Source organism: Acinonyx jubatus, chromosome D3 (genome assembly GCF_027475565.1).
Source record: "Acinonyx jubatus isolate Ajub_Pintada_27869175 chromosome D3, VMU_Ajub_asm_v1.0, whole genome shotgun sequence".
Lineage (NCBI taxonomy): Eukaryota > Metazoa > Chordata > Mammalia > Carnivora > Felidae > Acinonyx > Acinonyx jubatus.
Window position 1 is genome coordinate 8246367 of NC_069392.1, and position 23508 is coordinate 8269874.

The 23508-nt window shown below is 40.0% G+C and overlaps 1 protein-coding gene across 2 annotated transcripts in view; it reads left to right on the forward strand.

Annotated features, from left to right (window-relative positions):
• ATP2A2 (ATPase sarcoplasmic/endoplasmic reticulum Ca2+ transporting 2) overlaps positions 1–23508 on the forward strand; it is a 58212-nt gene that overhangs the window by 16430 nt on the left and 18274 nt on the right. For both annotated transcript variants that reach the window (XR_003415598.2, XM_027044207.2), the window contains exons 6-8: positions 17752–17832; positions 19700–19785; positions 20774–21238. Coding sequence is in view for 1 of the 2 variants with exons in the window: in XM_027044207.2 (XP_026900008.1) it covers positions 17752–17832; positions 19700–19785; positions 20774–21238 (632 nt within the window). In the remaining variant the exon portion in view is untranslated. The remainder of the gene's footprint in view (positions 1–17751; positions 17833–19699; positions 19786–20773; positions 21239–23508) is intronic.

A 23508-nucleotide genomic window follows, 5' to 3' on the forward strand; every position in this document is an offset into this window, starting at 1 on the left:
TTTAAAGTTTTTACGGGGTCCCAACCCAAAATAACAATCTCCCTTGAGCATGGAATTATAGTCATTGTAGTTTGACAAATGAGTCTCAGATTTTGATGGAAAGTGACAGGTTTTAATAACCATATGTGTGTATGGCACTGACTGGGCTTCGCATGTAGAATCGGAGCCACTGGCCAGATTTCTAGCTTAGGTGACTGGATGGTGTGGTGCTAGTAACTGGGGAAGAAAACATCAGAGGAAGATAGCTTGTCTTCCCAGAAATAGGAATGTAGTGGGTGCAGTTGCAGATAACATCGCCTAAATTTGTTTATGAGATTTCATTTGACTTTGTGTGTTTTCCATTTCTCCAGTTTAATCTGGTAATAAACTGTTCAGCCAGTCAAACAAAAAATATTTTAAGAATTTTTGTGCTGGTTAGGCTATTTTAGTATATTGAATCTATATGAAAAGTTAGAAATTATGACCAAAGTGTTTATCCTGAGTTTGCATCAGTAGATGGCGGTGGTAAACAGCATCAGAGGAAGCTGTAACTTTGACCCTCAAGGCATCTTCCCCTTAGAAGAAATAAAAGCTAGCTTCTCTTTTGATTTGTCTTTTCCTCTCAGTCCAGTCCAGTCCAGGCTTTCCCATTGCAGTGTGTCACTCTAACCGTCTACTTAGCTGAGAGAAGCTTGGGAGTCATCTTGGTCCTTCCCTCTCATTCTTGAAGACCAGTTGATTCTGTTTCCAAAACACCCAAATTTGTGAAATTCTGTTTCTTCAGTCACCAGCTCTCCCTGGGACTGTCCTTGTGTCCTAAATGGGCTCTGGGTTCTTTTTTCACTCACCTTCTTCCAGTCCTTTCTCCATGTAGCAGCCAGAGCAGTTTCCTAAAGGTCCTATTGTTGACTCATCTGCTAAAATTCTTCAGTGGCTTCCTGATTGCACTTGAAATATAAAGTGCTTTTTCACCTAAGAGACGTGGCATCATATGGCTTCTGCTTGCTTCTGTGATTTCATCTTATGCCACTCGCTGTGCTCTAGCCATTCAGGCCTCTGTTTTCAGTTTTCAGTACCACCAAACTTTCCTGGCCTTTTTTAGGAAGTTAAGCAGATTTTATGTAATTTATTAATTTGTCCAGTGCACAGATCTCACCACAGCAAAGTTTTGGTTATAGCTCTGATCTGTCTGACTCTTGTTGCCCAATGTGAACTTTCATTTCCTATTAAGTAGTGTTTTGTATGTTGTGTTTGATGGTTTAGGAACGATAAATATGATTGATTCAGTGTGTGTGACCTAAGCTCTCCAGTCTACTGAAATGTCCTTTATTTGCTAATGTTGTGGTAAAATACATAATATAAGGTTTACCATTTTAACTGTTCTTAAGTGTGCAGTTCAGTGGTATTAAGCACATTCACATTGTTGTGCACCCATCACCAGATCTTTTCCAGATCTCTCTTCATCTTCCCAAACTGAGACTTTGTTCCCATTGAACACTTACTGCCCTTTACCCCCTTCTACCTTTTGGCAACTGCTCCCCTTTCTTTCTATTCAGAATACAATTGGTTTAATATTAAAAGATGGATTTAATTCCTTCATCTTAGATGAATATATTTACTAGTAACTATTCTGAGCAGTACACACCCTTAAACCTATTCTGCCTTCACCTGTTTTCTGAATCCTTAGCGGGGAGTACTGACAGTTCTAACAGTTTAACACTTTTTCCTTCCAGCTCTTCCCCCCGACTATACACGAATTGTTAAAAAAGCATGTGCAGTGCTTGAACGTTGGCCTCTTGTATACTACCCATGTTGAATTTTGACCATTCTGGCGGATGCAGAACAGAGATGATTCCTAGTTTTAGATAGATGCAAACATTTTATTAAATACTATTATCATCCCACTAGGCAGTGAGCACCTTAAGGGCAGAACGGTCACACATTGTACTCTACTTGCTGAACGTGTGAATAATAAAATGAAACTTGAAATCAGAAGTATGTGGTTGGTTCACCTAATATAAACATGATTATTGTGCATCTTCTGTACAGAACAGATAATTGGAAGTCTATATGCATACATTGAGTAATGGCTAAACTTAGCTTGTGTGCCAGTACTGTGAATGGTTCCAAGTGTTTGGTTCTTAACCATCAACCACTCGGTAGATGTGTACAGATGAAGGGGGTAAAGGGCAGTAATTGTTCAATGGGCACAAAGTTTCAGTTTGGGAAGATGAAAAGAGATCTGGAAAAGATCTGGCGATGGGTGCACAACAGTGTGAATGTGCTTAATGCCACTGAACTGTACACTTAAGAACAGTTTAACACTTTACAGTTGAGGAAACGGAGTCTCTGGTTTATTGCTCTGTCTTCTGTAGTTCATGTGCTAGAGAATATACAGTGTATTTAGTGTACACACAGCGGGTATATCAGTCCTATCTTGATGGGTTGGAGGTCCGGGTCACTTTTTTTTTTCTTTTTTTTTTTTTTTTTTTAATTAATTTTTTTAAGAGAGTGAAGGGAGGAGCCAAAATCAAGGTGCTCAATTGACTGAGCCACCCAGGTACCCACAATGTTTTTTAAACAGCTTTATTGAGATGTAATTCGCATGCAGTAACATTCACTTTTTTGAAGTGTACAGTTAAGTGGTTTTTAGTATATTCAGAGTTGTGCAGTCATCATCACTATCTGATTTCAGAACATTTTCATCCCCTAAAAAAGAAACTTCATACCCATTAGCAGTCGCTTCACCTGCCACTTGCCCCCAGGCCCTGGCAACCACAGTTCTGTTCTGGATATTGCATACAAATGGGACCATACAATATATGGCCTTTTGAAACTGCCTTCTTCACTTAGTGTGTTTTTTCTTTTCAGAATTCATCCAGGGGCACCTAGGTAGCTCAGATATTGGAGTGTCCAACTCTTGGTTTTGGCTCAGGTCATGATCTCACGGTTTGTGAGTTTGAACCCTGCATTGAGCTCTGCACTGAGAGCGTGGAGCCTGCTTGGGATTCTGTGTCTGCCTCTCTCAAGATCAGCTTCAAAATAAAACTTTGGGTTTTGATAAGAATTATGCTGATTGTATAGATTGGTTTGGGGAATATGGCCATCAACATTAAATCTTCCAATGCAGGAAAGTGCTACTTGGTGATCATAAGGTGTCTTTCCGTTTATTTAAGCATTCTGTTGTTCACTGTGTACAAGTCTTCTAAGTATTTTATGCTTTTTTTGTGTTTGGAAGGTATGTATAATTGGAATTGTCACAATTTCATTTTCAGATTTTTCTTTAATAATGTAAAATTGATTTTTGCGTATTGCTCTAATACTTTGCGATGTTGCGGAGATCCTAGTAGTTTTTCAGGAGCTCCTTAAGATTTTCTGTATATAAAAGATCGTGTCGGGGCGCCTGGGTGGCGCAGTCAGTTAAGCGTCCGACTTCAGCCAGGTCACGATCTCGCGGTCCATGAGTTCGAGCCCCGCGTCAGGCTCTGGGCTGATGGCTCAGAGCCTGGAGCCTGTTTCCGATTCTGTGTCTCCCTCTCTCTCTGCCCCTCCCCCGTTCATGCTCTGTCTCTCTCTGTCCCAAAAAATAAATAAACGTTGAAAAAAAAATTAAAAAAAAAGATCGTGTCATCTGCAAACAAATACATTTGCATCTTTCCAGTATGGGTGCCTTTTATTTCTCTTTCTTGTGTAATTGCCCTAGCTAGAATTTCCAGTAGAATATTGAATAGAAGTGACAAGAGCAAACATCTTTGTCTTGTTCCTGATCATAGGGGGGAAACCGTCTTCTGTCATGAAGTCTGGTGTTAGTTGTGGTTTTTGTAGATTATTTTAATCATGTTGAAGCCCAATCACAATTTAATTTTTAGGTTGTCAGTATATTTTTGTTTGGTAACTTTTCATGGTGGTTGTATGTCCGTGTCCAAATTAGAAATTGCAGTTTTGGGGCGCCTGGGTGGCTCAGTCGGTTAAGCATCCGACTTCAGCTCAGGTCATGATCTCAGAGCCCGTGAGTTCAAGCCCCACATAGGGCTCTGTGCTGACAGCTCCGAGCCTGGGGCCTGCTTCGGATTCTGTGTCTCCCTCTCTCTCTGCCCCTCCCCTGCTCATGCTCTGTGTTTCTCTCTCCCTCTCTGTCAAAAATGAATAAACATTAAAAAAAAAAAAAAAGAAATTGCAGTTTTGCTGAATTACTAAAAGCAGTGGGTCATTGAATTGGGTAGGCTGTAATTCTTAGACATTTACAGTGAGTTGTGTGGAACGTTTAGGAAAAATTTCCTGTGACTGCTTTACCTGAGCCAGATAAATAAGTGTTTATTTTTAAAAACTATACATGTTGAGGCTTTTTAACTTCTACTTTTATTAGGTTAGTAGTCTAATTGACTGTGTCATTTGTCATTTAGCCCAATAATTTGGTTCTGTGAAACTATAGAGATGAACAATTTGAATTCTAGGTGTACATCGAGATTATCTCTTGCCAGGCAGCCTTGGCAGTGCCAGCGTACTCTCTACATAGCCTGAAGGGATAAATGGCATGAATTGTGGTTTTATACTTGGTAACTTTTATGCTTTAAATTAGGAAATTAAGTTTGAGGAATTCTTTGATGAATTGAAAAACACTGGAAAATACTGTGAAATATCTTGTAGATGACAGCAAATGTGGAGTTGCTATTTGAATACTTGTAGAAAGAGACCTTTTTGTAGTCAGTTTTTGGATATAAGGATCATCTAAACTTAGATGATAAAGTTCTTTCTGCTAGCTTTTGGGAGACTATAGAGTGGTTTTGCTGAACTTTCTGAAGGTTGGGCTGGACCAAGAGGCATTTTGAGGGAGAGATGTAGGAATTGAGGAAATTAAATATATGTTGCTATACCAGCTAATAATCTTTCCCAGCAGACATTGTGAAGCATGCATAGCATATGCGATGCCTAAGAGGTATCTAGAATACAGGAGCCAAATAAAATTGCTTCAGCAAGTAAAAAAAATGGAGATAGTTACCCACATTTTCATCTTCTGAAGCCATGGTGTTTTTTAAGCTCTCTATATTATCTGCTTATCAAAGTGATTCAAGCTATGATAGTCATAACATTTTTAACTTTAGAATTTTGGGGGTCCCAGTGTATGCCTGGGGAGTAGGTTATTTATTGACTGTCCAGGCTATTGTTTTCGGGATTGTTTAAAAACAAACCTTATGTATCTTGGTAACCCGGAGTTGGCGAACAGTACAAAGACATAAATACCCTTAGATGATTCCTGTCCTGTAGTATACTCTGGAGCAAAGCCTACTTTAAGATTATGTAAATGATAGAAATGACACATTCTTAACATGAAATTACATTTGCTTTAGCTTCTAAGGAAATCGATTTTCTATTTCTTAAAATGAAAAGTCAACGTTCAGTAGTGCCAGCAATTTCAGGATTTAGTCAGTAAAAAAACTAATTCTTTAACTTAGTAACTAAATATTTGTAGGAAGAAAAGTTTCACTTTTGATAGTCATCTTGCACAGCCATGGAAATTAGTAACCCCTGTGAAGTAGTGTTGTTTCTAAGCAGTTGAGGGAAAGAAAAGACAAAATTGTAAAATTCAAAGATGACTGATTCACTGAAGGACCCAAATTATTATTCTAATTCTGCATGAAGCCAGACAGATTAATCTCTACAGAATTGGGTAATTGGAGTAGACTTTTTAAAGGAGCTTTCTGGCTCTAAAAGATGTCTGATTCTGATAATGTGGGCTTATCATTTGTTAACTTGGGCTGTGAATCCAGGTGTACTTTGGCTTTTAGAAAAAAAAGGATTGGAGTAGTCTGACTGAACATTCAGCAAACACTTAATCCATAACTGCCAAGCTCCCTAACACAAATACCCAAGTGACCAATTCTGTGCTGTAGAACAGAGGAGTTGGCAAACTCTGTGTGTGTGTGTGCGCGCGTACGTGTGTGTGTGTGTGTGTGTGTGTGTGTGTACGTGTGTACAGAGCCATTTTATTTTATTTTAATTTAATTTTTTTAATTCTTATTTATATTTTTTAAGAGTGCAAGCAGAGGAAGAACAGAGAGAAAGAGAGGGAGACCCAGAATCCGAAGTAGGCTCCAGGTGCTGTCAGCACAGAGCCCGATGCAGGGCCTGAACCCACGAACCATGAGAGCATGACCTCAGTCTAAGTTGGATGCTTAACCAACTGAGCCACCCAGGTGCCTTTTAATATTTGAGACTGTGAGCCCCAAACAGTCTTTGTAGAAAAATTTTTTTTTTTTCCTTTAAGGCTTTAAAAATGTAAAAATCATTCTCGTCTTCAGGGCTCTTTTAAAAACAAAAACAGGCCTTCAGATTTGGCCAGCTGCTTAGAGCAGTGTTTCACTAACTTTATGTTCATGGGGATTTTGTTAAAGTGCAGATTTTGATTCTGTAGGTCTGGAGTGGGGCCTGGTTATTCAGCATTTCTACCAAGCTCTTAGGTGGACCACATTTTGAGAAGCATAGCACAGTAGTTCTTAATCATTTCTAGATCACAGTCCCTTTGAGAATTGATGAAATCTCCCCAAAGGCCCATTCAAAATTTTGCATGCAATTCAGGGGGGTTCATTTGCCCTTCTCTGCAGAAATCCACTTCAGGATCTAGTTATGTGGTTTTTTAAAGTACGTACTCCATATGATCCAGCAATTCCATTTCTGGGTATATCTGAAGGAAAGGGAATCACTATCCCAAGGAAATAACTGTACCCCCATGTTATTTGCAGCACTGTTTACAATAGGCAAGACATGGAAACAGCCTGAATGTTGATGAATGAACGGATAAGGAAAATGTGTTAATATGCAGTGGAATATTAGTCCGTCATAAAAAAAAAAAAGGAGGGAAATCCTGCCATTTGCAACATGTATGGACCTTGAGGTGTTGTGCTAAGTGAAATAAGTCAGAGAAAGACATACTGTGTGATCTCATTTATATGTAGAATTAAAAAAATTATAATAATCTGAAATTCCTAGAAACAGATCAGATTGGTGTTTGCCAGGGGCAGGAGTGAAGGAATTGGGTGAAGGTGGCCGGAAGGTACAAAACTCGAGTTATAAGACAAGTGTTCAGGGGATGTACTATCCAGCATGATGACTATAGTTAACCATACTATATTGTATGTTTGAAAGTTGCTAAAAGTAGCTTTTACCACAAGGGAAGAAATTGTAACTATGTGAGCTGATGGATGCTACCTAATTGTAGTAATCATTTTGCAATTTATACGTAAATCATTATGTTGTACACCTTAAGCTTATATAGGATGATATGTTGATCTTAATAAAAATGGGGGGGCAGTGAAGTACAGTTAAGTGGTGTAACTAAGTAAAATATTGTCTTGTTAAGCAGTTTACATAGTATTGCTGAACATTGTTAAAAAGTTTTCACCTGTTTCTAAAATGATAACATGAGGTGCCTGACTGGCTCAGTTGATAGAATATGCGACTCTTGATCTTGAGGTCATGAGTGTCAGTCCATGTTGGGAGAAGAGATTACTTACCAAAAAAAAAAAAAAAAAAAACCAAATGCTCTAAAATGATAAACATGGATCAGAGAAGGAGAAGCAAAAATGTATGACCAAATAAGGTGGTGAGCAGGTTTGCTGTGTAGCCTTTTCCCCCATATGGAATTGTTTTGCAGTGAGGGTAGGAAAACCAGGCTAGCTAGAGGTATTGGTCTCAGCCTCTGCAACCAGATAATGTAGAAATCATGATCTTAGTTGTTCCTGTAAGTCATAGTTCAGTTTTACAATCAGAAATGGTCTTAACCTTAAATAATTGTACATAAGCAGAAGAGCAAATAATGTAACAGAAATCAGTTCAGATATATTAGAAGCAGAGTTTTGAGACCTAGGGCCCTTCATTCATTAGTCAGGGTAGCTAAGACTAGGAACCATGAGAAATAAGGAACTCCTGTCTCTCTGACCATCAGATCACAATGGACTAGTTGATTTTGAAGCTTTACCTGAATCTCCTGGGGCTGGCATTTCCTGATTTCCTGTAATTACCTCCTCTCCATTCCCCATGACTCAGTGGTAGTCACAGTACCAGTAAGTGCCAGCTCCATCCGTGTCACTGTGATTAAGATTTTGGAAAACTTAGAAGAAACCACATAGTATAGGGAACATGTTTCCTAAGTGTGAAACAGAACTGCCAAGATCACCAGATTTGACTATGTAAAAATGTAGAATGATGTTGATTTTTTTGTTAAAAACTTTGATCTTGAAGATAAAAGAATTTTGGAAAATAAGGTGCTGATTGTTACTAATGCTCAGAAAAATACAAGATTGAAAGTATTAGGAAATGGCAGGAATTAAATTTGGTGGAGTATATGTTTGTGAGAAAATTTTGCTTCTAGGAGTCTATCTTCCAGAAGTAATCTCTGTACACAAAGATGTTCGGCATAGAACATTGTAATGGGAAAAATTATAAATGCCTAGATGGCCATGAAAATAGTGACTGATTTAGTGTGTGGTGTGGATATAAACACTGTGACCTTAGCTTTCTGTGCCTCCTTTTCTTCATCTGTAAACTGGGAAAGAAGAGAATCACACCTTTTAGAATCATGAAGATTGTTCTTAACCCATAAAGCCCTTATAGTAGTGCTTGGTATAGAATAACCAAGCATTCTCCAAATTTTAGTGTATGTTATTAACTATGCAGCCATTAAAAAAGCATAAGACCGATAAGCATATATAAAGGGAAGAGGTTGATGATTTCTATTTTTTTAATGTTTATTTTTGAGAGAGACAGTGACAGAATGTGAGTGGGTTGGGGCAGAGAGAGAGGGAGACATAGAATCCGAAGCAGGCTCCAGGCTCTGAGCTGTCAGCACAGAGCCCGATGAGGGGCTTGAACTCATGAGCTGCGAGATCATGACCTGACCTGAAGTTGGACGCTCAACCAACTGAGCCACCCAGGCGCCCCTATGATTTCTATTTTAATAAAGTTTTAATAAGTGTTATCCATAGAGAAATACCTAGCAGATAAAGACGTCTAACAGCTGGTGTCTATTTTGATGAGAGGAGTAAGGAATGGGTTTTCACCTTTTATTTTTTTTTATTTTATTTTATTTTTTCAACGTTTATTTATTTTTTGGGACAGAGAGAGACAGAGCATGAACGGGGGAGGGGCAGAGAGAGAGGGAGACACAGAATCGGAAACAGGCTCCAGGCTCTGAGCCATCAGCCCAGAGCCTGACGCGGGGCTCGAACTCACGGACCAGACTGCGAGATCGTGACCTGGCTGAAGTCGGACGCTTAACCGACTGCGCCACCCAGGCGCCCCGGGTTTTCACCTTTTAAAAGCAGGCTTTACTTCTGGAATAATGAGAAAAGTCAGGGGATGTGCTGGATGCTGTGTACTGTGAGCTTAGTGATGGACTGCGTCAGCAGCATGTACTGAGTGAGCATCATCTCCCACCTCTAGTAACTGGAAACCTGGCTCCTTAGGACCAGCTATGCCATTTTTAATCAGTTTTATTATAAAACAATCCTTACTAATAGCTAAAATATAGTTGTCTGTTCTCCACGTTAGTTTTCACTTTGTAGTCACACAGAAGTTTGATGGTTCCTCCCATGATGGCCTGTTAGGTAGGGGAAGGTAAATTCATTGCCTTTAGAGAACTAGAAGGGAACTTCGCCAGAACTCGGACCCACTGCAGCTTGTCCAGTAGCAGGTGGCAGTTGGGGTGGAGCAGGGAGTCTGGAGTGCAAACGGTGTGAGGATGCTAAAAGTTTATTTCCAAGTTAGTTTTTGCTCTTTCAGCTGTTCATGTAATTATTTTCAAACCCTTTACCATCTTGATGGTTTTCTTTGGTGCTCAGATGTAAATGCTGTTATGTAAATGGAGTCTGGTTGATATTCGAGACGCTCTTCTGCTTTTACAGACTAGGGACATTTCTTTGGCAACCTTCATTGCTCTACCAGCTAAAACCCTGCTCTCACATGTGCTCTTTCCCCTCCACCTCTAGCTAATCTGTGCTAGCATACATGTTCTGTTTTGTTTTTAGTCTAAATGTAGAATTTAAGTAACAGTCACTTGTTTATTCATTCAGCTTAACCAAGTCTGAGATCTCTTTGGTCTTGACTCTCTTCATTGTTCCTCCCTTTGTGACATTCTTCAACTTGATAGTTATCATAAGTCCCTGATGGTTGTTTATTAAAGGAAATAATGTGTGCAAGTATTTTATTTGTTAACAGATATTTATCTGGCACCCACTGTGTGCCAGCACAGTGCTCGGGGCTAGGAAATGCACAGTGACTGAGTGCGTGCCTCATGGAGCTTTTGGTGTAATAATGGGAAGACTTACTGAGCACGTATGTGAGCGTGTCTGGAAAGGAAAGAACAGCTCTCTGTGGGCGCATCGAAAGGGATGCCAACCTAAAATGGGAATTTGAGGAATGCCTCGCTGTTCGGGGTGGGGCAAGGTGGCAGAGAAGAGGGTGTATGAAGACTCAGAAAGAGCTTTGAGGAATTGGAGACCGTTTTGTCGGAGGTTAGAGGGAGAGGAAAGTGGTAAGAAGCAAGCAGCAGCTGGGCCCTGGAAGGTGCTATAAACCACCTTTAAGATACTGACTTGATCTCAGTTCTGGGAGGAAGAAGGTATTTAAACATTTTAAATAAGAGACTGTAATATTTGCATTACTTTTTTATTTTTTATTTTATTTTTTGAGAGAGAAGGGGCAGGAGGAGAAAGAGATCATCTTAAGCAGGCTCCATGCCCAGCATGGAGCCCAACACGGGTCAATCTTAAAACCGTGAGATCATGACTTGAGCTGAAGTCAGACGCCTAACCGACTGAGCCACCCAGGCACTCACCCCTCCACCCCCCCTTTTTTTTAAGAGAGAGCGTGAGAGGGTGCAAGTATGGGAGAGGGCAGAGGGAGAGAGAATCTTCTTAACCAGGCTCCACTCTCAGCACGGAGCCCTACGCAGGGCTCGATCCCTCTACCCTGGGATCATGACCTGAGCTGAAATCAAGAGTCCCCAGCTTAGCCAGCTGAGCCATCCAGGTGTCCCTACATTTGCATTTTAAACCATCATAGATAATACTTTGAACAAATGGAGTGGAAGCAAACTTAGTGTACTATGGTGATTTGTAATGTTCCTTCCCTACTTACCCTGAGGTCTGGAGAAAGCAGGCAAGTGGACTTCTCAAGTGAGGAATTTCATTCACTTTGCCCAACTATAAAATTGATGACTCAAATCAGAACAATGAAAATATTTAAGTCATAGTTAAATGTTTAATCTAGGTTAATTCTATTACAGCTTGCTTTTCCTAGGAGCCATTTAAAGTAAAAAAACGACGGGCGTGTGGACGGCTTAGTCAGTTGGTCTCGGGTCATGATCTCACAGTCCATGGGTTTGAGCCCCACGTCAGGCTCTGTGCTGACAGCTCAGCCTGGAGCCTGCTTCAGATTCTGTTTCCCCCTCTCTCTCTGCCCCTCCCCTGTTCATGCATGCGTGCTCACTCGCTCTCTCTCGCTCTTTCTCAAAAATAAATAAACATTAAATAAGTAAAGAGATAAACACGTACATTAAAAAAATAAACTAAAAAACAATAGTGGTATTTAGGAGATAATTTCTGATCTTATATATAGTTTTTTTAGAAAAGACTTGAATAGCTGGTAGAATTTGCCTCAGTAAATTAGATTTTTTTTCCCCTTCATAGAACTAGTTCATAAAAAAGCCTTTTCTGAGTAATGCTGATTTAACCATCAGTATTTGTTTATTTTTAAATATTTAATTTTTTTTTTTTAAGTAATCTCTACATTCAACGTGGGGCTTGAACTCATGACCCCAAGATCAAGAGTCATATGCTCCACCCACTGAGCCAGCCAGGTGCCCCCATCTGTATTTATTTTTGACATAGTGATGTAAACATCTTTTAAGTACCATGGATTACATTCCTTTCTAGGTTTTAAGATAAAGGAAGTTTGCGTTCATTTCTAAAATGTGGCAGAGTAATTTCCTTTGACTTTTACTTGCATTCTTGGTGAGCTAGTATTAATTATACGTGGAGGATTTTTTTCAGAGTAGAAATCCCTATTGTGGTAGCAGGTTAAAGACCGATGGACTTATGAAGCCAAGAGCTGAATCTGAAAAGTGTCAGAGGTTAAACAAATGGAAGGTATTTCTAACAGTTTATTCTTTTATTACACCACCAGAACCTAAGAGACGGGGAAAAAATTTTCAGAGGAGAAAATTGCAGAGCATCCCCTTGGCAAGAGTAAGAATTTTCCACTACCACTTGCCGTTAAGGGCATTGACATGCTCCATCAGGGAAATATTACTGGGTGCGATCATCAGGAACAGCACTGCCTGCTCCTCACACACAAAACCCTCTGTCTGAAATTCATAGAAGCCAGCGGACAAGGAAAATAATCATGTCTTAATTTGAAAAGTATCAGTTGAATCTTCTTTTGCTTCCTTAGTGTGTGTCCTAATAGATTGAATCCTGTATTGATTATTACAAACAAAAGCATAAAACAGAGTCACATAGCAGGCTAAAAGAAGTCTTTCGTTAGTTGAGGTTCCTTAGGCAAGACTCCTTTTACTTCTAGCTGTAGTTTCCTGACTAAACTGAGGGTTGATCAAGATGATGTGGGGGGTTTTCTAGCTAAGAGGATACTAGAACAAAGCAGGTGTTGAGGAACACCAGTTTGGACTGGTGCTTTGTTATGGATTTATGCTTCCTTTCCTTAGAGATAGTTTTTGATGAAAACAATGAAATGTAGAACTTTAAGATGATAAATTTCTCAGGTGTTGGAGGACTTAAGGTCCTCTTGGCCTAGAGCTGGCATACTTGGTACATGAGATGCAGCACAGAGTAGGCTGTTCTGAACAAGCTCTTCATGGGATCTGTGACTCCAGTTATTGTGCATGGTGGTAATTGTTTCTTCTTAGGTTTTTTGGGTTTTGTTTCCTTTTGGTTTTTTGTTTTTTGTTTTTTGTTTTAGTGTTTGGAGAACTTTTTTTAAAAATTTATTTATAATGTTTAATTTTGAGAGAGAGAGGGTGAGTGGAGGAAGGGCAGAGGGAGGGGAGGGCACAGAACTCGAAGCAGGCTCCAGGAGGCTGACACGGGGCTTGAACCCACGAACTGTGAGATCGTGACCTGAGCTGAAGTCAGACGCTTCCCAGGCACCCTTGGAGAACTTTTTAAAAGGTGGATTACTGGACCCCAAGCCAAATGCATTAAACCAGACTCTTGAAGAGTAGTTTCTGAGAGTGTATAGTTTATAAAAGGCTCCCAGGTGATCTTTTGTTTTAGCTCCTAAATATTTAATTGCCCCCCAGTTAGAATGCCTGTTATCAGAACCAAGAAAAGTTGAGAAAAGCTTGAGGTCAGTTTTTAAGGGCTTCCCAGGTCATCTGTTCCACTAGCATTTGACATTTGAATCATTCCTAAATATTTAGCCAACAATTAAATGTATATCCATATAATTTCTGTACAGCAAAGAAATGACCTTCATGTATTTTTTTTTAATTTGTTTTTAACGTTTATTTATTTTTGAGACAGAGAGAGACAGAGCATGAACAGGGGAGGGGCAGAGAGAGAGGGAGACACAGAATCTGAAACAGGTTCCAGGCTCCGAGCTGTCAGCACAGAGCCCGACGCAGGGCTCGAACTCACGGACCGTGAAATCATGACCTGAGCCAAAGTCGGACGCTTAACTGACCAAGCCACCCAGGCACCCCGACCTTCATGTATTTAATATAGACCTTTGGGGGCGCCCAGGTGGCTCAGTTAGCATCCAGCTTTGGATCAGGTCATAATCTCACGGTTGGGTGAGTTCAAGAATGTTTGTGTGTGTGTGTGTGTGTGTGTGTGTGTGTGTGTGTGTGTACATGCACACCTGTGTTTGTTTTTTTTGTTGTTGTTTCTTTCAGGAGTAGAATTTAATGATTTATAACTTACATGTAACAAGTATTCATCACAGCAAGTACCCTCCTTAATGCTCATCACCCATTTAGCCCATCCCCCCACCCTCTTAGCAACCCCGTTTATGCCCCTATGTTCACCTGTTTTGTTTCTTAAATTCCATGTATGAGTGAAATCATAGGATATTTGTCTTTCTCTGACTGATTTATTTCACTTTTGACATAGTACACTCTAGTTCCATCAGAATGAGTATAATTTTTAATGCTGCATATATTTAGTATTGATTCCAGGGTGCCTGGGTGGCTCAGTCGCTTGAGCGGCCGTCTTTGGCTCAGGTCATGATCTCACAGCTCATGAGTTTGAGCCCTGCATTGGGCTCCGTGCTGACAGCTCAGAGCTTGGAGCCTGCCCCAGATTTTGTGTCTCCCTCTCTCTCTGCCCCTCCCCCACTTGCATTCTGTCTCTGTCTCTCTCAAAAAAGTATGAACTAGGGCTTATATATGAAGTTGTTGAACTAGAAAAACAGGATTCGACTTTTAACATAAAATGAAGTGTTCTTTTAAATTGCTGGTATATGTTCAGCTGTTAGAGTACCGAAGTGTCAGAGTACTTACAGATTGTGGGGACCTCTATGCCATGTTAGACATTTTTTTGCTCCTGTAGGACCATGACATAAATTGCCTCTGACAGCAGGAAACATTTTTCTTTCTTCCTTTTTTTATTTATTTTGAGAGAGAAAGAGAGCGGGGAAGGGGGAGACAGGGAAGACCGAATCCCAAGCAGGCTCTGTGCTGGCAGCACAGAGCCTGTTGTGGGGCTTGAACTCACAAACCGTGAGACCATGCATGACCTGAGCCAAAATCAAGAATGTCAGACACTTAACTAACTGAGCCACCCAGGTGCCCCAAGAACCATTTTCAAGTAAATTTTCCATTTAGAGTCCTATGCTCATGATTGAACCTTATAATTCTTTTAAAAAAAATTTTTTTTTAACATTTATTTATTTTTTGAGAGAGAGTGAGCCGGGAAGGGGCAGAGAAAGGGAATCACAGAATCCAAAGCAGGCTCCGGGCTCTGAGCTGTCAGCACCGAGCCAGATGCAGGGCCCAAACTCACAAACCGCAAGATCATGATCTGGGCCAAAGTCAGACGCTTAACCAACTGAGCCACCCAGGTGCCCCCATTCTTTTCATGTTCAGGATCACATGTGATCGAATTAATTGTGACATCCAGAAATAATACAGTAAAATTTTTATTAAAATTTTTTTTTAATCTTTATTTTTGAGAGAGAGAGAGACAGAGTGTGAGCAGGGGAGGGGCAGGGAGAGAGGGAGACACAGAATCTGAAGCAGTCTCCAGGCTCTGAGCGGTCAGCACAGAGCCCAACGTGGGGTTCGAATTCATAAACCATGAGATCATGACCTGAGCTGAAGTCTGATACTTAACCACTGAGCCACCCTGGCTCCCCTACTGTAAAAAATTTTAATTGGTTTCAAATTTTTATCTTGATGGAGCACTTGAGCTGTTGTTAGGCCATTGAAGTTTAGTTATATATGGTTACTTACTGTAGCAGGAACAGAATTAAGAGGAAACGTTCTCGTTTATTCAGTTGGGGAATATTGCTGTTCGTTGCATAAGCATTTCCAGCAGGAGTTTCACTTTAACTTAATGTGTCCCTGCAGTCAAATGCAAGGGTGATCCTTGTCCCTTGAGATTATATACTGACAGTCTGTTTCTGTGCCCCTTTGTGACCACATTCCCTAGTTAGGCTACAGGGTGGTTTAATGAACTAGAGGTCAAAAAGCAAACCAACTCTTCCTGAACTTCAAAGCTCTGAAAGGCAGAAAAACCAGAGCTAAGTGGTAGGTGTTTGACAAATAAAATGAGTCTCCTTGGAAAGAAAAGCTATTTTGCCAGTTTGTATATAACCAGTGACAGTTAAAATTCAGTTTGTAGAGTAAGTATGGAAAATGAACATTTGACTTAAAAATACTATATGTAATGCTAGGGGAGACTATATTTCTTCTAATTTTTAGCTCTCCTTATATCAGACTTCCAAAACTACCATAGTTACCTTTTTTTTTTTTAATTTTTTTAATGTTTGTTTATTTTTGAGAGACAGAGTGTGAGCCGAGGAGGGTTAGAGAGAGAGGGAGACACAGAATCTGAAGCAGGCTCCAGGCTCTGAGCTGTCAGCACAGAACCCGATGTGGGGCTCGAACCTACAAACCCTGAGATCATAACCTGAGCCAAAGTCGGACACTTAACCGACTGAGCCACCCAGGCACCCCCCCCCCCCCTTAGTTACCTTTTAGAAGGTCAGGAAAAGCTGTTGTACACTTAATGCCCAGTTGCTTTGGTACTGATATGTCCTCATTCAACAGTATTTGAACACCCACAGTGTGCTGGACACTATTCTCCAGGCCCATGTGAAACAGTGGCTTTATCTGTTCCTATATCTGCAATGTGGCATTTACTTTATACAAACTAGAGATGTGAGCCCTTTAAAAGAGCTGTTAAAGGAGCTCTTTGGCCTAGTGAAGAAGACTGTGTTGACTTAAAGATCCTCTTGAGGTGAATTTTTTTTTTTAATTTTTTTTAATGTTTGTTTTTTGAGAGAGAGTGTGAGTGGGGGAGGGGCAGTGAGAGGGGGAGACACAGAATCCAAAGCAGGCACCAGGCTCTGAGCTGTCAGCGCAGAGCCCGAAGCAGGGCTCGAACTCACCAACTGGGAGATCATGATCTGAGCCGAAGTTGGACACCCAACCGACTGAGCCACCCAGGCGCCCCTTGGGGTGAATTTCAAAAGGCTTATTCACTTATTTGATAAATCAAATTTCAAAAGATACCCAAGGGTACAAAGTGAAAAGTCTCCCTCTATCCACCACGCTGGTAACCCCCTCGTTAACATTTTGTGACCCCTTCCCGGAGGTATTTCCCTTATGAATGGTAGCTGTCTATAAGTGATGTTTCACACTCATGTCTCCCCCCCCCCCCCTTAATATACAGTATACCTAAGGAGGAAATTTTCACTTTAGCATGAATGGAGTTGTCTTATCTTTCTACTGTTAATAAAAAACTATGCTGTGACTAACTACATTCTGTATGAGCCTATCTGAAGAGTAAATTCCTTGTAGTGGAATACGTGGTGTAAAAAGATTGTGCTTTGCAGTTTTGATATATAGTGCCGAATTGCCCTCCAGAGATTTTGTAACAGTTTTTTCTTCGTACTCAGCAGCGTATGAAGGTGGGCACAAAGTCTGGAACCAGAGTGGAATTACACACTAAATGGACTGCTAATATTACGTAGAATGTTTACTGACATTACATGCATTTAATTTGTCCTTGTTAACTGTGTACTAACACAGCATTTCATTGATCTCTGCTCAGGCACTTGTCTCCAAGTGATTTATGACACTGATAATTTTTTTTCCTTATTTAAATGAAAATTTTCAGACATTAGAGTCACCACCCTGTAAGAATCCCTGTTTTTTATACATCCTTGCATACTTGGTACATTTTCTGAACTCTTATTGTCTGCCAATTTGGTAGTTTAAAAGTGGTGTCTCCTGCTTCTATTTCTTGTTACTCTTACAAGTGAGATTTTTTTTTAGTGTCTTTGAGACGTTTGTTACCTATTTGTGATATTTTAGCTTTTCTGATGGGATAATCTGTTATCTGTCTAGCAAGAGTTTTTCTAACCCTAAGGATAAGTTGATTATCTTAATTTAACAGATTTTGATATATCTGTGCTGTATACAGGCTATGTATTTCCCTTAAAATTTGTTTTATTTGGAGACAGATTTATCTCTATGAAACACGAACATGAATTACAGAGTTGCTTATTTTAACTGTCTTTATTCTCCCCAATTAGTTGGTGACAAAGTTCCTGCTGATATAAGATTAACTTCCATCAAATCTACTACTCTGAGAGTTGACCAGTCCATTCTCACAGGTAAACATTATACATTGGAAAGTCTTTGAATGTGCAGACTCTCTCAGATCCCATGCTAAGAGTTGACTCTTGCCTCACTGTCCCTTTATCGTACTTCACTTAATCCTCTCCAAGATACTTACTTCTTAAAACTTCATAAATTAGGCTTTTTGCCAATGTATGAGGTTTAAAAACAAACTTGGCTTTCATCTCCTAAGGCCCCTTTAAATTTTACCAAAAATTAGCTTTCAAAAAAAAAAAAAAAATTAGCAGAGGCAGTATTCCTTCCTTCCTTCCTTCCTTCCTTCCTTCCTTCCTTCCTTCCTTCCTTCCTTCCTTCCTTATTTTTGAGAAAGAGACAGCATGCAAGCAGGGAAAGGGCAGAGAGAGAGGGAGACACAGAATCCAAAGCAGGCTCTAGGCTCTGAGCTGTCAGCACAGAGCCCGACACGGGGCTCGAACTCACCCCGAGATCATGACCTGAGCCGAAGTCGGACACTTAACCGACTGAGCCACCCAAGCGCCCAGCAAGGGCAGTAATCTTCAGGTTGAAGTGTTGTCTCTCTCTTTTGTGGAAAATGAATTATTTAGTGTTCTTTTTCCAGTCAGGAAAAAAAGGCTCCAGAGCTGTAATTTTTTTCATTGGAGGAATGCTACTCTTGCATCTATCATACTTGGCAATGATCAAATGTAGAATTAACAAAAGCTAGCACCTTCCAAAATGGTGAATGTTTTACTGCCTGAAGTTTGCATGTTTAGATCTGAGATTGTTTGGAACATTTTTCCATTTTTGTTTGATAAAGGTACAATCTAGGGGGGAGGGTTCATATTAACTGGAAGTAAGGTGGTCAGAAGATTAACTCAGACACAATGCTAACCTGAATTAAATAGAGTATAAAATCCAAAGGTAATCAAGATTTATCTGATTATCAGTTTTGTAAAGCAGCTGAAGTAATGGGAGGTAGTATTGTGAGTAGCCTGAGCTCTGTTTTTTATTGTTTCGTTATGAATAGCTTATTTACTAAAACTCCCATTAGCAATAGCTGAAAGCTGATTAAGCCATAAAATGTTGGGAAACTGATTAGGTTGTGCATATAAAATTTTCATCGTGTGCCCATAGAAATAATTAACTTTTAAAACTTTTCATAGAATCTCTTAAATGTTTTTTGTTAATCATGTTCCAGTTTTAATAACTGGAGCCGTATTTTGCATTACTCAGAGTGACCCCAGTTATTTTCATAAGTGATGTTAAGTAAAGTTGAAACCAAATTCAATGAGACATTGTAAAAGTTGTAAGAAGTTGTCCTTTATATACCATGTGGTGTTTTTAGTGCAACTGCTAATGTTTTTCAGTTTTGTTTTATTGAAATAGAATGGTCTGATCACTCATCACTAATGCAGATATTTCTAAAACTATGTTTTCATTTCTTATGTCTGACATTACTGAACAGGTGTCCCATTGATGCTCCTCATTACGTAATATAATGTATCTAGTTTTTTAGTGTGTTAAGAATATATGTTCACCTTTTTTTTTGGAAGTATTAGTGTGTATGTGCAACTACAACAAATACATATAAATACATATTCACGGTATTAGAGTATAAAATTGATACCTGAAAACAGACTAGATTTGAATAGTTACTGTGGGAAATAAAGGCGGTTGACTGGGATTTTATTTCAAAATTAAGTTTATTTTGAAATTGTACTTATTTTAATCCTGACATTCTTTGCTCTGAAGTTAGTTTCTAAGTTTTACTAGCTCACCTCCTTCGAGCAGATGGGGTCTTTTATCCTATTTCCTGAGAGTGCTAGCAGTTTAATGAGTGAGGGTCCAGGTTCTACATGTGGATGGCACAGATCTAATGGTTCCTTCTCTCAACCTGCTTAGGTGAGTCTGTGTCTGTCATCAAGCACACTGACCCTGTCCCAGACCCACGGGCCGTCAACCAAGATAAGAAGAACATGCTGTTTTCTGTAAGTACTTTGTCAAATGTAAAGATCAGGTCAAACACCTTTAAATTCTTTATCTGTATACCTAGAAAAGTAGATCTGTGTGAGAAAGGCTTAGCCTATAGAGATGTTTTTAAATGATGTGGATGATATCAGTATGTAGATCACAGGAAAAAGGTGTGTGTTTAGAAAGTAAGCAAATGTGGCAACAATAATAAGAGGTGAGTCTGGGTGAAAAGTAAAATGGATGTTCATTGTACACCAGTTTTTCTGTTAAATTTTTTTGAAATGACAAGTTGAGAAATTGATAGGCTTTGCTTGTTTGGCATTTAAAATACTTCAAATGGTAGGTATTTGTATACGGGTTAGTATGGGAGCCTAGCCACTCCTAGTAAGTAAAGTGCTATAGGATTACAGTGAAAATCATGAAGTTGTATCTCACCAGCACTGGGAAGTAAAGTGGGGTGGGGAGAGGGTGCTCCTACTTGATTTCATGATTTCTGAATGCCAGTGCTTGAGTGGAGGTCCTCAAGGTAGCTCACGGTGCTGGTGGCCCTGCTTGTTATAGGTGATCACAGTGGGGGCAGGGAGGTTGAGCTATTGGAGCCAGCTGTGGAGAATGCTTAGGGTTGAGGGCCGGATGGAGTTTGAAGAGTCAGGAACGCGCAGAGGGGTTAGAGCCCTGTTCCAGCCCAAAGCCAGTCTGCAAGCCAGGCTCAATATTATGAATAGAGTTTCCAGGGGCGGGTGGTCAGGGTGGAGCTTCCCTGGGCAAGTAGGAACTGCATGAAATGAGAAACAAGAAGAGCCAGACCATGCTGCCTGCATTGTCCAGGTTGGATGGCTAGTTCTCTGAGTAGCAGCAGCTGCTGGAAGGCCCAGCAGAATATGAGAGTGTCTGGGTGCTCTAATAAATACCCACAGACTAGTAAACTGTTCTGAGTTCACTAGTCGGTGTTTAAGTTGGGTGCAGTGTTACTCTTCTAATCCGTTTCCTCTACTTCTGTTGTAGGGAACAAACATTGCTGCTGGCAAAGCCATGGGAGTGGTGGTGGCAACTGGAGTTAACACAGAAATCGGCAAGATCCGGGATGAGATGGTGGCAACAGAACAGGAGAGAACACCCCTCCAGCAGAAACTAGACGAGTTTGGGGAGCAGCTTTCCAAAGTCATATCCCTTATTTGCATTGCAGTCTGGATCATAAACATTGGGCACTTCAATGACCCAGTTCACGGAGGCTCCTGGATCAGGGGTGCTATTTACTACTTTAAAATTGCGGTGGCCCTGGCTGTGGCGGCCATTCCTGAAGGTCTGCCTGCTGTCATCACCACCTGCCTGGCTCTTGGAACTCGCAGAATGGCAAAGAAAAATGCCATTGTTCGAAGTCTCCCTTCTGTGGAAACCCTTGGTTGTACTTCTGTTATCTGCTCAGACAAGACTGGTACGCTTACGACGAACCAGATGTCAGTGTGCAGGGTAAGTGGGAGTGATTTAAGACTCTTTGCTGCTGGTGGTTATTGATTCATCCTAAGAATATGCCCTCATGTCATCAAAACCTTGGATTTGTAATTTGATACCTTTTACAGTACTTTAAACAAATAGGGTTGTGTGTATAGCCTTAACCCAAGGTAATCTGATGCCTCAAAGGAATTTAGTCCTCTAATTCCTAAAACTAATTCATGAAATAAGGGTATCTGCATGGTTAACGTACTTACACTGGGGAAGGTAACTATAAGACGGGCTGTAAATGTGTTAGGTGACTGCTCCATCACTGAGTGCATGTATGTTACTGAAACAGCCTTAAGAGAATTCTGTAAAGGAGCTAGTTCCCTACCTACCAGCCTAGCTAAACTTCTAACTTGTGTTTTCATAACACAGTGGATGAGACATGCTTTCTTGAAAGGCAAATAATTGCTTTGTTCTATGTTCATCCTTCTTTCTTAGGTTGTCTTGACCATCACTTGGGGGATAAAATAAGAAACTGTTTAAACTTGCCCTTAGAAAAGTAATAACTACAGAAATACTGATATAGCTGAATTAAGTTCTTTCCCTAGGTTTTATTTGAACAACTTTATACAAGTGAAAGTATAATTTTCCCAAAGGTACACAACTTGTAAAATACTGAGTGGACACCAAAGATCCTGTTTGGCTTGTGAAATATTGAGAGAATCAGTAAAATGGTAAAACCGATTACAAAGAGCATTTGAGGAAGTACTCAATATTAGAATAGAATTGCTATATGTTAGATTACAAAAACTGGTTAATATCCTATAGGGCACTGGCACCTGGATGGCTCAGTTGGTTAAGTGACCCGCCACTCTTGATTTCAGCTCAAGTCATGATCTCACGGTTTGTGGGTTTGAGCCCCGCGTCCAGCTCTGCACTGATAGTGCGGAGCCTGCTTGGGATTCTCCCTCTCCCTCTCTGCTCCTCTCCCATGCTTGCACTCTCTCAAAATAAACAAATAAATAAACTTTTTAAAAAAGTAGTCACTAGGGCAGTGAAACTACAGTTTGTCTTTCCTGTAGGAGAATCCACAGCCTCCTGTAAGTAACGAGCTCTAAATAAATAAATAGCACAGTGGAACAGTGTTTTATATTTCTAGAATACTAATCTTTGAGCCTGTAAAGTAATGCTTCTGAATGACATTGAAGGGACTGTGGATATCCTGTTGGCCTTATTTCCAGGTTTTGGATAATGTTTTTTTGTATTAGAAATCATTTTTCTTCTAATACAATTAAACCCTTGGAATTTTTATCTTGCCAAATTGAAACTCATGATGATTTTTAGATACACAACCCCCCCCCCCAACTCCCACCAACTCTTTGTGTAGTCCAGACCCCAATTTAGAATGAATGGACAGGTGTTTTGTCTCTTATGTGGTAATAAGCAGGGTTTGACTCAGCTACCTTAGGTTTACCTAGGTTTTCATTCCTTGGAACCAGAAGAGGTGTAAATTGGCTAATAGCTAGTTGTCAACTAATTTCAAACTGTGGGAGCAAATCAGATTTCAAACTAAGAATAAAACAGTCTGTAATAAAAGATTTTTGTTTTTATATTTTCTCTTAGCTGGTGTAAGATGTTTTCTTCCATTAAACAGCGTAGCCTGCCTCTTTGTTCTGTTGTACCTCTGTGACAGAAAGCTGATGCTAATCTGTATTCTATGGGAGGTTTCTTGCAGCAGGTTGCATAACTGCCCTTGACTTAGAAATACTTTCATCATGCAGTTCCTAAATGGTTTACTTGCTTGTAATCTACCATGCCCACTTGCATTCAGATTTACTTAATGTGAACTAAAATTCTGAATATCTTAGAATATTTTGGACCGTGGTATAAACTGAAAGTCTCACTTTTTTAAACTGTATCATTAAAGAAATGACATGGTGTGTGGTAATAATGTCAACTTATGATGTTGCTTAGTGCACTTAGTTTTTCACATTGTGACTTTATGAATCCTGGTAATCCTGCTCAAGAGGTTTAAAAACTCAGGCCCTGAGAAGTTAAGTGATATGTCTGGGGGTCACACAGCTTCTAATAAAAGGGTAAAAAAAGGGTAAAGTTGGGTTTTTTATAGGAGAGATGGGTAGTTAAATCTAGTCCTCTGTCTTCCACTTAATAATTATATAACCTTGAGCACTTGTTTAACCTCTCTGGTCCTTTGTTCCTCTTCTGTAAAATGTCAAACATATTTGGAAGGAGCCATTTGACAAGCTTCCTTTTTTTAGTTGTTGTATCTGTTAGAAAAA